The sequence below is a fragment of the Orycteropus afer genome, unplaced genomic scaffold (assembly GCF_000298275.1).
Source record: "Orycteropus afer afer isolate SDZICR_OR568_19922 unplaced genomic scaffold, OryAfe1.0 scaffold00001, whole genome shotgun sequence".
NCBI lineage: Eukaryota > Metazoa > Chordata > Mammalia > Tubulidentata > Orycteropodidae > Orycteropus > Orycteropus afer.
This window is the reverse complement of record NW_006921588.1, coordinates 16,006,239-16,021,948: the sequence shown is the minus strand read 5'-3', so window position 1 is coordinate 16,021,948 and position 15,710 is coordinate 16,006,239. Positions and strand designations below refer to the sequence as shown.

General features: G+C 35.9%; 1 protein-coding gene across 1 annotated transcript in view; it reads right to left on the bottom strand.

The window, feature by feature from the left end:
• CERKL (ceramide kinase like) overlaps window positions 1–15,710 on the bottom strand; it is a 169,105-nt gene that overhangs the window by 76,559 nt on the left and 76,836 nt on the right. The window contains exon 2 of the mRNA XM_007935956.2: window positions 13,275–13,514. Within this exon, the coding sequence (XP_007934147.1) occupies window positions 13,275–13,514 (240 nt within the window). The remainder of the gene's footprint in view (window positions 1–13,274; window positions 13,515–15,710) is intronic.

Below are 15,710 nucleotides of genomic sequence, written 5' to 3'. Positions count from 1 at the left end.
CTCAAGTAGACACATGACCTAGAGAGAACAATCATGGGAGAAGGAAGGGCTGCTTATACACAGGAAGACAGCTCAGGGCGCAGGAGAGTATGGAGGGATGGTCACTGGGAAGAGGAAACTATGGGGAAGAAGTGGAAGGGGAGCTGTTGCATTGTGGTAAACTGTGGTCAATGACATGAGACAAAGTATATGTGAAGTGCTGTATGGAAGTGAATTTGCTCTGTAAATCTTCACCCAAATCACAATAAATAAAAAATAAATAAATAAAATAAAAAATAAATAAAATCCAAGTAGATTGTCCAATCTTCCGTCCGAGGAGTAGCTGGTGGCTTCAAACCGCCAACCTTCTGGTTAGCAGTTAAGTGCCTTAGGCATAAGGTAAATAAAATTATTTCCCCATTTTACAAATGAGAAAAATGGGCTACACAGATGTTAAGTCGTTTGCCCAAGGTCACACTGTGATGGAGCCAGAACTTAACCCAAGCACTCTCCATCAGAACTCAGGATCATGAACACTAAGGGAAAGATAAGTTAGATATTATTATTCTATTTCTAATAAAAAACAGTCTCAGAACAGCACAAACTTAAATAACATACATTACTCAAGTGCAGAACCAGGGCTAGAATGTTCCATTTTAAGCCAGAGGCCAAAACATAGGCCCCCATTGCTTTGTCTCAGAAATTACTGTGGGATCTAATTAAACTATCTTTAAATAAGATTAGCTCTGCATTACACTTGACAATGATGGTATGTGTTTATAAAAGTCTAACAATTTGGTGTATGACAACTGAGAAAAAATGTTGATGAAGTCTCTGCATCATAATAACACTACCCATGATACCTTTGTTTTATTCAGAAATACCTAAATTCATTCATTCATTCCTACACATTTACCTCCTAAAAAAAAGGCACTGCTTAGCAGTTTCCATTTTGGAAGACTATCTGCATCCAAATCTCTTCACACATCCTCTCAAACCATAAGACCAATCTAGAACACAAATAAAACCACTGTTGACCCAAACCATCAACATACATGGAGAAAGAGAACAGCACAACTTCAAATTACCTGTAAGGAAGGAAATAAACACCCCATGCTAACAGAGCTACCACTAGAACTCTACTTACAACTGCAAGTCTGTGAGTTCAGAGGAATAGCATCTTAAAAGACTCTGAAATAAACAAGATGACTGAGGTGAAACACAGACAAAACCAGCTCCAGAAAGAGAACATTGAACACTAAGTGGTGTAATACTGAGCACAGATCTGAGATTTGGCAGTTCACAGCACTGGCTATAGGGAAGAGGCTTGAAAGTGAGTGGGGAGGACGTGGCAGTCTTGGAAAACCATTGTTTCTTAGAGAGAAGAAGATAAATACAGAAGATGTGTTCTTGGAGAAGCTCTGCAAAAGACTACAAGAGTAAGAGGTGGAAAATTAATGATCCTGGAGAAATGATTGATAAATAAGTCGTGCAAACCCTCCCCTTCACCACCACAGTTATTATCACCAAAGATGATTTCACTACACAGACAGAAGAGGGTAACCTTAAACTAGGAGTTCTAGGCTAACTCTTAGTCACAAAATGTCTAAGAATAAAAAAAAAAAAAAAATCCATCAAACTACTTTAGGGAGAAAATTTAAAATATAGATATTTCAGTTGATGAATATCTGAAAACTAGATGAAATAAATTCCTTAGGAAAATATAGTTTACCAAAATTGATTAGGGATGATTAGGTAGCTTAAGTAGATCAACATTTATTTAAAAATAAAAGAAGAAGGTTTTGAAATTTACTCTACATGAAAGCACCAGACAGAGATGGTTTCACAGGAGGATTTGACCAAATCTTCAGAGAACAAATCATCCTAATGCTACCTAAACTGTCTCAGAGCATAGAGATCAACTTTCAAACTGTTTGAATGAAGCAAGTATGACATTCATACCTAAACCGGAAAGCAAAGCATTCAATAAACTATTATCTCAAGATAACAGGAATGAATGAATTCCTCAATTAGCTTCTCATCTTCAGAAATTCTTCAACCTGCATGACCCATTGATAATATTTTTCCCAGTACCACCACAGACTTTTTAAATATATTTCCAATAATATATTCAGTGCCAAATACATAGTTATACCTTCCATTTCAAGAAACCAATGCTACTTTATAAACAAAGATTACTATTTGAAATCTTTCTGTTGGGAGGCAATGTAGTATAGGGAAAAGCAGGTGGATTTTAAAGTTAGAAAACTCTATGTTTGCATCTTGTTCTACCATTTTATGATTATGTGACCCAGGACAAATCAGTCTTTCATTTCCTCAGCTACTGGTGGGGATTATAGGAATAAAAATCTTGGTTACAACCAAAAGGTTGAGATCAAGATGAAATGTTTTGGTGTATGTTAAAAGTAGCAAGGACAACACCTAACATATAACAGGCAAGCAGTTTAGTTCACTATTTAGTTCACTTCATTACTATTTACTAAGGTAGGAAAGGAGCTCTGGTGGCATAGGGCCTAAAGCATTTGACTGCTAACCAGAAGTCTGGCAGTTCAAACCCACCAGCCACTCTGCGGAAGGAAGACTGGGAAATCTCTTCCATAAAGATTTACCACCCCAGAAATCCGGTGGGGGTCACAATGAGTCAGAATCGACTCAATGGCAGTGAGTTTGAGTTTGTTTAAGGTAGGAAATATAACGTTAGGAATAATAATAATAACTAACTTTTATTGAGCACTTATTTTATGTGAAACTCTATTCCAAGAGTTTGAGTTTGTGTAAGGTAGGAAATATACCAAGTGTTAGGAATAATAATAACTAGCATTTATTGAGCACTTATTTTATGTGAAAGTCTATTCCAAGTGCTTCACAATCTCTGTGCTCAAAACATCTTACATCCTCTATAAACCAACAATTGAAATATAAATGATAATGTGTTGAATCAGAGGTATGAAAGGTGCTCTGAAACCTTAAAAGTGGAAGCACCTGAATTTTTTTTGTGATTCAGTCAGTTTTGAGGAGGATTTGCTGGCTTGTACCAGGACTTGAACTCTCAACTGAGCTTTACAGGGGAAACAAGAGGTGAGGGACACTCTAGACAGCAGGAACAGCATGTGGGAAGGTACTGAGGTACCAGAAAACATGGCCTGGCATTAGATGCTAGAGAGGGAAGCTGGAGCCCCTCCATACAAATATGTCTTACCTTGGCCCATATCTTCCATATTCATTGGAAAAAGAACTTAGGTGTGTGTTGTTGTTGTTGTTATGTGCCATCAAGTCAGACCTGACTCACAGCAACCCCTCCTTGGGTTTCCAAGGAAGTATCACTATGGAAGTAGACTGCCCAATCTTCCTTGTGAGGAGTGGCTGATGGGTTTGAACCGCCAGCCTTCTGGTTAGCAGTTTTCAAAATACATGATTTTCTATTTAAGGTATTTTCTTTCAAAGACTAAAACAAACAAACGAACAAAAACATATTTTTTCTTTGATGATGAAAACAAGAAAAATAATCGATTCGACAAATGTTTATTACAATGTTTCAGCATGTAACAAAAAAACCAAACTCACTGCCATGGAGTGAGACCTGACTCACAGAGACCCCTCCTCGGGTTTCTGAAGCGGTATCACTATGGAAGTAGATTGCCCAATCTCTGTTCCCAGGAGTTGATGGTGGGTTTGAACTGCCAGCCTTCTGGTTAGCAGTCAGATGCCTTAGGCACTACGCTACCAGAGCTCCTTTCAACATGCCGTCATACAAATATCCAACTACCTGTCTCAAACAGCAAGAAATATGTTCATACAAGATTATAATAAAATTCCTGGAGTTACCTATAAGATCTATATAAATATTATATAATTTCATTACTATTAGTGTTAGTTTCATTTACACCAGGGAGCTTAATAATAATTTATCACTTAATACGAATTATTATGCATTTCCTACTTATTCATACTGTGAGATGCTGCTTTATTACTTCTTAATTCATCTCTTTCAAAGTTTGTAAATGATAACCCATTATATTTTCATCTAAGGATTGATTCAACTTTTAATCTTCTCCTATAGCTTACAGCATTTGTATTTTGCTTATTGTTGTTATGTGCTTTTGAGTCGGTTCCAACTCATAATGACCCCATATGCAACAGAACAAAATCCTGCCCAGTTCTGCTCCACTCTCACAATCGTTGTTATGTTTCAGATCACTGTTCCAGCCATTGTGTCAATTCATTTCATTGAAGTTCTTCCTCTTTTTCACTAAACCTCTGTTATCAAGCATGATGGTCTTCTCCTGGGACTGCTTATGTATCTTTATATAAACACAAACTCTAGTAACCAGTCACAAACCAAAAACCAAACTCACTGCCATCAAGTCAATTCCAATTCACAGTGACCTCCTTTCGGTTTCTGAGGCGGTAAATCTTTACAGAAGTAGATTGCCCAGTCTTCTCTTTGCAGAGTGGCTGGTGGGTTTAAACTGCCAACCTTCTGGTTAGCAGTCAAATGCCTTAGGCACTATGCCACCAGTCCTCCTTAACCAGTCACAAACCAGTGTGTATATATGTTCTAAAATTCATTTCCAAAAAAAAAAAAAAAATACTGTCTTGGAGTTGGATCCAACTCATAGCGACCACTTCTTGGGTTTCTAAGGCAGTCTCACTACAGAAGTAGATCACCCAATCTTCCTTCCAAGGAGTGGCTGGTATATTTGAAGCACCAGCCTTCTGGTTAGCAGTCAAATGCCTTAGGCACTACACCACCAGAGCTGCCAAAATTCATTTAGGCTAAACAAAAAGAAATGTCTGCCATCTTCTTCACAGTTCCTGCCCAACTCATCCTGAGACATTTAAGGAATCTCAACTTATAATGGTGGCAGTCATGATGAGGAATTTTTTAAGCATTGAGAAATGCATTAAAATATTACTATGCATCCTAAATATTGTCTGTTCCAAGAATCTAGAGTACTAAACCATAATGTTAGGAAAAGAATACTACAGAGGAATAACTTCCAAACAATATAATGTAGCCACTTGACACAAAGAAAAGTGAAGTTCTTTCTTCTGGAAAGAAACTAAAATATACAGTCAATACAGTTTATTTTAGAAGTATTATAGAGCATACCACTGACTTGGGAGACAGTAACACATTGGGTAAGGGTTCGTGCTCCATATTCTAACAGATATGAATTTTTTCACAGTTTCTCCACCAGATACTAGCTGTTTAACCTCAGAATAACAATTTTTAAAAAACAATTCTAAGTCTTAGTTTTCTTATGCATAAACTATGGGATGGTGATACTGATGAAAACAATAATCATAATTTTAAATATGCAACTAATTATACTATATGCTAAGCCATATATTATTTTAATTTCTCAAACTTCACAACACAATTCACAAAATAAACAATATTATCCCTCTTTACATGAGGGCACATTTGTAGTTCTTGATGCTATTACTATTAAGATTTAGTGAGATAAGTCATATAAATTGCTATCAAAACTATCTGGCATACAGCAAATGTTTAATACATGTCAGTTATTATTGCTGGGATTTCAAGTTTTAAAATAATGACTTCTCTATATATCAATAAAGAAAGGAATGTTAACTAAGTTATTTAACAGCATGAAAACTTAATTCAACATTTTACTGAAAATAACTAGAGAAATTCTCATGTAGCATTTCAAATATAATTGCATAAGATCTGATTTGTATATACAAATTATTTTTTCCAGAGAAGAAATTTAGTTATACAACAGAGTCAAAAGTACTTCTTCATCACAATAGGGTTAGAAATATATCAGAAATAACTTGAGAATGAATACTACTCTTAACTCCTATTCTCAAGATACTCAGTCAATGACTGAAGCAAGATATAATTTTCTTCTGTAAGACACCAATAAATTGCTTTTAAACATAATTATAATCAATTACATGCAGAAATACTTCTCCCTTAGGATAAAAATGCTACAGAGGCCAGAGAGAAGCCCTTGGGAAGATTGCTTTGTGTCAGTCATTCAAGTATGAAGAGCGTTAATAACTTCTAAAGAGCAATTCCAGCTTGCCTTCAGCTGAGAGGCTAATGGCTATGAATTCAAGCTGACGTTGGCAAGAAATGAAATGTAAAGGAACACATTTTGCCTTTGCCTCCATCAGCCTTTACCAGGATCTTCTGTACCAATCTCACAAGAACTCTTTTGGAAAATAACTGATAACCTCAGAAATGAGTATTAGTTAACCTTTAAGAATATTTAAGATAACAACCAGAATACAGAATGTTCTCACCTATAATTAATCCTTGCAAAGGTATCCATGGTTAAGTGTCGAGTGTTGACTTCTACATATGCTCATTAAATCAAAATTGTGTTGTTCAAATCTATGTCACTGTGGTTTTCAGCCTGGAAACGCATTAGAATCATTGAGGGAAAACAACTATGCCTCAATCCTACCCGGGCCTCTAAAACAGAACCTCTAAATTCTGAGAGTTGGGAGCTGCAAGTCCTAAGAAGGATACATTTTCTGAAAATGAAATTCACATATACATCATAGATAAAGCACTATCCTTTTTGGTGGAATACTATTCTTTCATGTTTTCAACTTCTCTTTGAGTTTGATCACTTTAAATGCACACATTTCATATTCGCACTCATTCTATTATGCAAAGTACTTAGGGGTCTAGTGCTATAGTTTTTTGTGTCTACAGACTCTTTCTTCTGATGACTTTTTCACACTGCTAATTGCTGGAATGGAAATGGATCAAAATGTCAAACTGGTAGCCCCTAGACTCAAGGTAAATAGTAATTTTTCTTATTCTTAATAAAAAGCACATTTTACATGGTAACTATGTTTCTATATTTTCAGTTACAAATTTGATCAAATTGAAAACTTGGTTTATAGGGGTCTTCTTTTAATATATTGATATTCTTTGAAAGTTTTAATAGGATTTCTTAGTCCTTCAGAATTTAAGTTAAAAGTTAGTTTAATTTCATAGTTTTCCTCTGAATATCCTGCTCAGAAAGCAACAGAGAGTTTCAGAGAGGAAAGAATAAACAACTTTGAAGTAAAATTGTTTATTAACTCAATTTTGATCCTAGGTTTGATAAAATATATTTTACTTTTTTATAAATCTATTGTAATAAATATCTTACAGAGCTATCAAAATGAAATAATTATATATTTAATAAGTAACTTTCATAGAAAAGTAAAAAATATCACGAATAGTCACTGATAGTTCAGAATGCACAGTTGCTATAGTGAGTGTGTATTTGTGTAGATTCCATGGCATTAAGTTCGGTTTCATTGGTAACACAGACTATGAGGTCTCTGAGCACCTGGAGGTGATAAAGAAGGTGTGGCAAGTTATAATATGCTAATAGATTATCCCTTAGGAATGATGAAACACATTTTCAAATGTTTTAATTTTGGAAACTTTGTTTAAACAAAGTCTGACTCAGAACTACTAAATAGAAACATATAAAGAAGGAGCTACACCAGCTCAAGAGGGAACAGTGAGCACAGAACCCACATAGTAAGGCAGATCTCAGAGGGTGGAGTAGGCACCCCCACAGAGTCCAGTTTGAAATCACGACCGGAGACTGACATCACATGATCTTCACCAGAGTACCGCACATGTAATTGGACTTTAATACTAACATATCAGTGAAGTAATGCATGTTCACTCGGTTTCCACATTATCTTAATACATTTTATAGTTAAAAATACTCACAAGTGATGGAGTGAAAGAAACAGGGAAGAGGTAACTATGGGGATGAAGTGAGAGGGGAGCTGTTGGCATTGTGGTAAACTGTGGTCAATGTCATGAGACAGTCTATGTGAACTGCTGTATGGAAAGTGAATTTGCTCTGTAAACTTCACCCAAATCACAATTTAAAAAAAAAAACCTCACAAGTGCCATGCATAATTTTCATCTCCAACTCCACTGGTCACAAAAGTCTTAAATCACTTCGTCAGTGCTTCAGAAGAGAAATACGCTGTGTTTCGGGTACACTGTGTTTCGGGCATAACTACCTTACAGAAAATAACTTGTCCCTGAGGAGATAAGACAGGAGCTCTGGTGGCAATAGTGGTTAACACATTTGGCTGCTAATCAAAAGGTCGGAGGTTGAAACCCACCAGTCTTTCCACAGGAGAAAGATAAGTACTGCTTCAGGAAAGATTTACAGCCCTGGAAACGCTATGGGGCAGTTCTTCTCTGTCCCATAAGGTCACTATGAATCAGAATCCACTCACAGGCAGTTTCTATTTTTATTTTTAAGGAGTAAGTGTTGCTAACTGATGTAGTACACAACCAGATCTCTGAAGCTTTTATCCTTTTGTCATGTAACAAGTGCTTATTTTTTAAAAATAATCACTATGATAATGATTTTAGTTTAATTTTCCTTGTAAGTACATCAATTGACAGCATAGTTGCTAAAAGCTTCATACTCTTCCACTAAGAAAAATTTTGCCTGGCTCGTGGTAAAACGAATGATGAAATAGCTAGGACAAAATAGAAAATAAAAAATAATTACCATGATGTTCTTACACAAGATGGCATAAATACTAAACAAGATGAATATTTTAGGAAGTCCTGATTTTTACTATCAAGGAGGACATTATGAAGACCAATACTATTATCACATGGGATACAGATTTGATATCTAGTAGCAAATTAGAGGAAATTATTCTCTTTAAGAACAGAAAGTAGACATTTAAGTAATTTTTCCATTTTTTTTTTTTATCATTGAAAATTGACTTGAGTCCATGAAATAGAAGAAAAGCAGGCTACTTTATAAGGAAAAAATGTATTAAATAAATCTGGCTAAATTACAGTTGACTGCCATTAGGAGCTCTGGTAGCATAGTGCCTAAGGCACTTGACTGCTAACCAGAAGGCTGGCAGTTCAAACCCACCAGCCACTCCTTGGAAGGAAGGTTGGGCAATCTACTTCTGTAGTGATACTGCCTCGGAAACCCAAGGAGGGGTCACTATGAATAGGATTTGACTCAATGGCACATAAATAAATAATTAAAAAAATGCCGTCAAGTCAATTTGATTTATAGCGACGCCTATGGTTTCCAAGGTGGTATCTCTGCAGAAGTAGATTGCACAATCTTCCTTCAGAGGAGGGTGGGTGCCAGCCTTCTGGTTAGGAGTCAAACGCCTTAAGCACTATGCCACCAGCACTCCTACTTTATGAAATTACTACTTAGAAATAAAACAGAAAAGTACATCAGAAGTAACTCAACCAAATGTGTACTAAAAATACCCTTGTTAATTGTCTCTGGGTAACTACTAAACATTACAAATAGATGAACAAAGCTTAAATATAACAAAATTAATAGTTCTATGGGTGGCATAGTGCTTGTGGCATTTGACTGCTAACTAGAAGGCTGGCGGTTCAAACCCACCAGCCATTCCCCGGAAGTGAGGTTAGGCAATCTACTTCCATAGTGATACTGCCTCCGAAACCCAAGGAGGGGTTGCTATGAGTCAGATCCGACTCAATGGCAGTGCGTTGGAGTTTGTTGTGTGGCCTAAGAGTTCTTTTTCCCATTTCCTTTATTTTCCTTCGTCTGGTTCTGTCTTTTTACCCTATTTAATTATGTGTGCATCCTCCCAAGATTCTGTATTTAGTTATACATTAAAAAAAAAACTTTACACTATTTCCAAGTTTTACACTATTTTATACTTTTACACTAAGTTTTAAACTAACTTTACACTATTTCCAAGTTTTTTCCTCCTATCATTATCAAGGATAGTGGTGCAGTGGTTAATTGCTAGGCTGCTAACTGAAAGCTCCGCACTTTGAACCCACCAACTGCTCTGAGGGAGAAAGATGTGGCAGTCAGCTTCCATAAAATATACAGCCTTGGAAACCTATTGGGCAGTTCTATTCTGTCCTATAAGGTGACTATGAGTAGTACTTGGTGGTAATCGTTTTTTGGGGGTTTTTTTCCCCTCATCATATCAACTCTACATCTCTTCTTTATATTTCTCTCTCAAAAATGCCAGAGTGCTAAATGTCTCCAAGTGGATTATGTAATATATCCTGAACATGTCGAGAACAGAACATCTTTCCTTCAAATAAACCAGTGGCCTCATTTCACTGTATCTATTTATAACATTAACATTTTCCAAGTTACTTGGGCATAAGACATTAGTTCTCTTTATCTATTTTTTTTGGCTTCCACAGCCTTCTACCAAGTCCTCCACTGGAGATCAGCTAGTTCAACTAAGTTCCAAGTGGCCTTGAATATCACCTGAGGGGTATTTTGTTTGGTCCTCTGTATGGGGTGCCTGCCAGAAAGTCTATGAATATGCTTTAGAGTGTAGTTAGAGTTTCTGGAGAAAAAAATTAATTTGACATTCAAGGAACTTGCAATTGACTATTTCTAAGAAATACAAATATGCAGAAACTAGATCACACTCCAGTTGAATGAAAACATTACATTAACATAGCTAGCACACACACGTGCTATATTTAAAGATTGTGGAGATTTATCATGTATCCTAAGTAGAAAAAAATATGTTAAATTCTTATACCATGATGACTGCATATTTAAAAGATATGGATTTCTGGATCAATAATCAGTGATTTGTACTCCCTATCAGTTGGTTCAGATCTTCATTGTTGCCCTTCACACGTTTATAATTCAGTGAGTTCCTTGTCTTTCTCTCAGAGCAAGGGTGTTCTGAGTAGGATTACAGTTCATTTATTTTTGTGTCCCCAATAGTTAGCACAGTATCTGGCACAAAATGTCTACTGGGTGAATAAACCTATATGGCCTGATAGTTGATGATTTACAGTGTGAAAGGAATTAACTCATTTTCAAATAAAAATACAAATAGTTCTAAGATTCTTTTTTTCATATACCTACAAACCCACTTTTATCAGTTCACTCTTTTAGCTATTAGTCAATATCTCAAATATTTGAGAATTACCTTCTTTTCATTCTAGTGACATTAATTTGCTCTTTTCTTTTGCTTATTTTTTTTTTCCTTACCCAAGTTAATATATGTCTACCTTCTAGTCAATGCTTTACCTTCCCCTCCCTATCTACTCCCGGTAATCATCAAAAAAATTTCTTTTTTTTAATGAAACCTTTTTCTTGATATTTTACAATAGTGGTCTCATAATATTTGTCCTTTTGTTATTGATTAACTTCCCTCAGCATATTGGCCTCTGAGTTCATCCATGTTATGAGATGTCTTGCAGACTCATCCTGGCTCTTTAATGTGCAGTATTACACTGTGTGTATGGGCCGTAGTTGATTGATCCATTTGCTCTTTTTTTTTAAGAATTAGTCACACCTTACTCATTTCTCTAGTTCACAACATAAATGTATATATTTGAAAGTAATAATATCAAACTAGATCAAAAATATCAAACTGTCATAAAATTATAATTGTTAGACTAATTAGACTAAAAGACCAACCACCTGAGGCTTTAATGTCTTCTTCATGTTTTTCTTAACAGAAGAGAAGAGAAGGGGAAGATATGAAAGTTTGGTGGGGGAAAAAAGAAGTTCCATTTGCTGCATATAGGCAAAATTCAAAACAAATCAATGCAAAAATGTTTTACTGCTTTTGCCAGAACATTCAGTTAAAACCAATGCCTTTGACTTCAGACCAGGGATTCTAAAGTGCAATTTTAAGTCCTTTGTATATTTATGATGTAAACTTAGATGCATTAGTCCCTAAACTTAAGTGGGCTTTAGACACAAACTCTTTGGTTGGGGAGTATTTTCCACTTTTGGACACCAATGAATAATCACCAAACAAACAAAAACACATTTCCAGAGGATGGTAGCCTAATGTAATTTACTCTTCTCTGTAATTTATCTAGATTTTAGCCCTAGGTCTAACTAGAACATCATTCACGGAGCTAAATAAATCCTTGGACTTTTTATTATTATTATTATTATTATTTTGAACAAGTTCCTCTGAGTAGTCCCTCTGCTCCTATGAAATTACTTTTACTAAAGTGAGCTATGCTGTTATGTTTTCTGTTTACTTGCTGTTGGTTTATGGAAGAGATAATAATATGGAGGAAGTGGTATCTTCCATCACTCAGCAAGCCCTTTATGAGCCCTGTGGGAGAAGATTTCCTCAAACCTTCAATGCAAAGAAGAATTTTGCCTTATCTAGTTAAATGACATATTGTTATTTTATGGACCATGTAAGTCTAACAAGTACCCAGTCATGCTAAGAAATTGGATTGAACTGAAATTATTAATTCTTAATTTTTATTTTTAACCTTTTCTCTCTCTTCTGAAGGGAATTTAACATATTGACACAGTAAAAGACCCACTGCTAAACTGGAATGTTTTGGCTTAAATATATTCTCTATGTTTCCAAAAAGAAGAACTAAGCTTTGGCCTCTGTGAGCCCCTGTCCTCTTGAAAGATTCAGCTCTCTTTGAAAGTCTAAAAGAGGCTAACAAGGAAGCCTGGAGCCACTTTGTTGGAGAGCCTCCCAGTTTTAATGCCATGTCACATGTGCCCATCTTCCACGGGCACACCCTTATCAGCTGGCTGTTTTTACAACAGCCTGAGTCCTCATGGTCATCTTGATAGGTGATGCTGGACCTGGAACTTTCTAACATTACCATATGCCTGCCCTTTGTCTAGTGCCCATCTTACCCTAAACTACACCAGCTGCCTCTACCTTGACCTGGCAAACTGGAAGAAATGAGGTAAAAGGAAAGCATGACACTTAGCAAATCTATAAAATTAAAAATCAATCCTAAAAATCAGTTTAACTTTATTGTAACTAGGTAACTTCTAGGAATCCAAATTGCATTGTATTTACCTCTGTACATATTATTTAGTATGGAAAATCTAAATACCATCTACAAATTCCAGATGCACTTAATTCATTAGGAGATATACTCTAGGAAATGTGTTCTCATTTCTTTAGATATTAACCTTTAGAAAAATCTAACCTGAGGTGATCAGCTCTCAGTGGGAAGAATATAAATGGTGGTCTTTTGAGGATTATCTTCAGAAAATTGTTATTCTCAAACTGTCCAGTTCATATACACACTTGTGATCAATGATTGAGTGGAAGAAAAATAAATTTGAAATATACAGTCAAGAGAGAAATTAGCAGAAAAAACAACTCTCAAGTTAAGATATGTGTTATTTCAGATTGTGCAAGCTCCTTTATGACTGTAGTCATTCAAAGGTTGCTTGTACTCATAAATATGATGTCATGTTTAGGTTAATAAACTACATCATGAAAACTAGCCTCATTATAAATTCCTGTAATGAAGTACGTACCTGCCAAAATTTTTTTGAATTGTCGAAACCATAAGTCACAGTGGTCTTCACTTAAGTTAATAAGATCAAATGTAGAATCTTTCAATTTATTTTGTTCCTTTTTCAAACATATGAAGAGTGTGATTCCTAATAAGGTACCACTTTGGTGAATGGAAGAACAACGCCGTTTCAGTTTCACAGAGAATATGTCTTTGAGTTCAATAAATTCTTCTTCATGTGGCAAATCAAACTTGGGATCGCCTAAAAAGAAATCAAGTTTTCTAGTCAAAATCATTTTGTCATATTTTAATTGCATGAATAATAGTGAAACCTCCCCAAAAAATATTTTATCATTTGTAATTTTACTAATCGTTCTTTATGTCAGTCCCTGTACAAGATGCAGAAAGAACAAAATAAAAGTTGAATCTATTTTCCCAAGAATGAGAGAAAAACAGCATAACTGGATGAGATTCCCTACTACACAAGCCTGAGGACATTCAGAATCTGAAGATATTCAATGTATGAAAAACTGTAAGAACATAAACAATAAACAAACATTTCAGTAAAAATAAATTAGTGTCATGGAAGAGGCTACACTGGCACTAATGGGGACAGAGTAGAGGAACAGATGTAATTACAGAGTTCAATAACAGAAATGAGTTTATGACAAGTTGCTGAAGGGAGCACGTAAAGTAATACTTGTACAAAATGAAGCAGACATGAGATTAGCGTGCAGTTGAGCACTTAATTTATAGCAAACAACAACAAAAAGAAGTACAGGAGAGTTTTCACATGAGGAGAAATAAAAAAGATGAGCCCTATGATTGCCCCAGCCAACTGCCTGGAGAGAGTTTCCAAGCCACAGGTGCAGGTAGGAGAGGCCTGGCTGAGCCTGACAGTCTCCCTGGAATTGAAGAGGAATTGGGAATCCAGGAAGGCCAACATGCTTAGCATTCACAGGGCAAATTACTAGAGAGGAAAGAGCTGCACAGAATGAGAAGATTGGAGACCTGCAGAATCATCCAAAAGCATTAGGGAAAAAATGCTCACAGATTACATGGGACCAAAAATAGTTTGTGTTTCCAATATCCAGAATCGAAAAACACTGAAATTCAGGGAATATTAGAGCTAGTACTCAGAAGGGCATCATTTCAGTAGTGAGCAGACTAAACACTGCTTTGATTCCACCTAACAAAGCTTAAAAGAAAGCCTCCAAAGGATGAAAGTGTTTCCAAGTAATTTAACTGAATCCCAAACAAAGCTCAAGAATATTTATAGTAACACAAAAATATCCACCAAACTAATATGATAAAAAAATTCACAATGTTTCTCATCCAATCAAAATTCAAGTGAAGAAGTCAAAAAATGTGATCCATATAGGAAAAATATTTGTCCATGGCAACATGTGCAGAAACGAAACCCATGATGTAATGCTAGAATAGCCACAAAAGCAGAGGCCCTCTCTCCGTTCCCTTAGCCTTTAAACATGCACAATGACAGCTGGGAGTGAGGACTTTCAGGTTTTTCAGAAGCTCCTTCTATGCAGTCTCAGAAAGTTTGTGGACTCTCCAAACCATTCAGCAAATTATAGCCTCTACCTGATTGCTCACAAAGTCCACGTACTTTAAAAAAAAAACTTTTCTCCATGTTCATGGTGGTGAGATAGGTGACTCCAACGCCATCACTTCCTAGCAGCCTCAAGCTTCAGGTCTTCCTAAAGTCCACTTCTTAAATGTAATAAGAGTCAACACCCTCACAATATCAATTCAACAAGCTTTTCATTCTTTGTGTCTTGAAAACATTTTTTATGTCTTAAAAAAAAAATCATCACTGTTACTATAGCCACCACTTAAACTAATCCACAGAAGGGCTTCATACCTGTTTGAAATGGTTCAGTCATGGCCAACGTAGCAACACTCCACATATTTTTATGAACTAAATGATTCATTCCCCCCACCTTTTCTCAAGTATGAATCACTTAACCTATCTTGGTAAGATTGACTTTGCTCAAACTCTTTGGTTTCAGAGCCCTTTTATACTCTTAAAAATTGAGAGCCCCAAATAACTTGTTTGTATAGTTCGTATCTACTTAAAACCAAAATAAAAAACTCACTGCCATCAAGTTGGATCCAACTCATAGCAACCCCTCCTTGGGTTTCCAAGGCAGTATCTCTACGTAAGTAGATTGCCCAGTCTTCCTTCCAAAGAATGGCTGATGGGTTTGAACCACCAGCCTTCTGGTTAGCAGTCAAATGCCTTAGGCACTATGCCACCAGAGCTTTATTAGAAATTAAAACAGAGACATTTTTAAGGCACAAGGGTACAAACTACACACTTCTAGTAGCTATCAGGGCAGTGATGTAACGACATATCACAGCGCTTCAGGAATATTCCACTGTATTCTTGAAAGAAAACAAGAATGAAAAGAGAATATCATCTTAATAATATTTTTTTTTT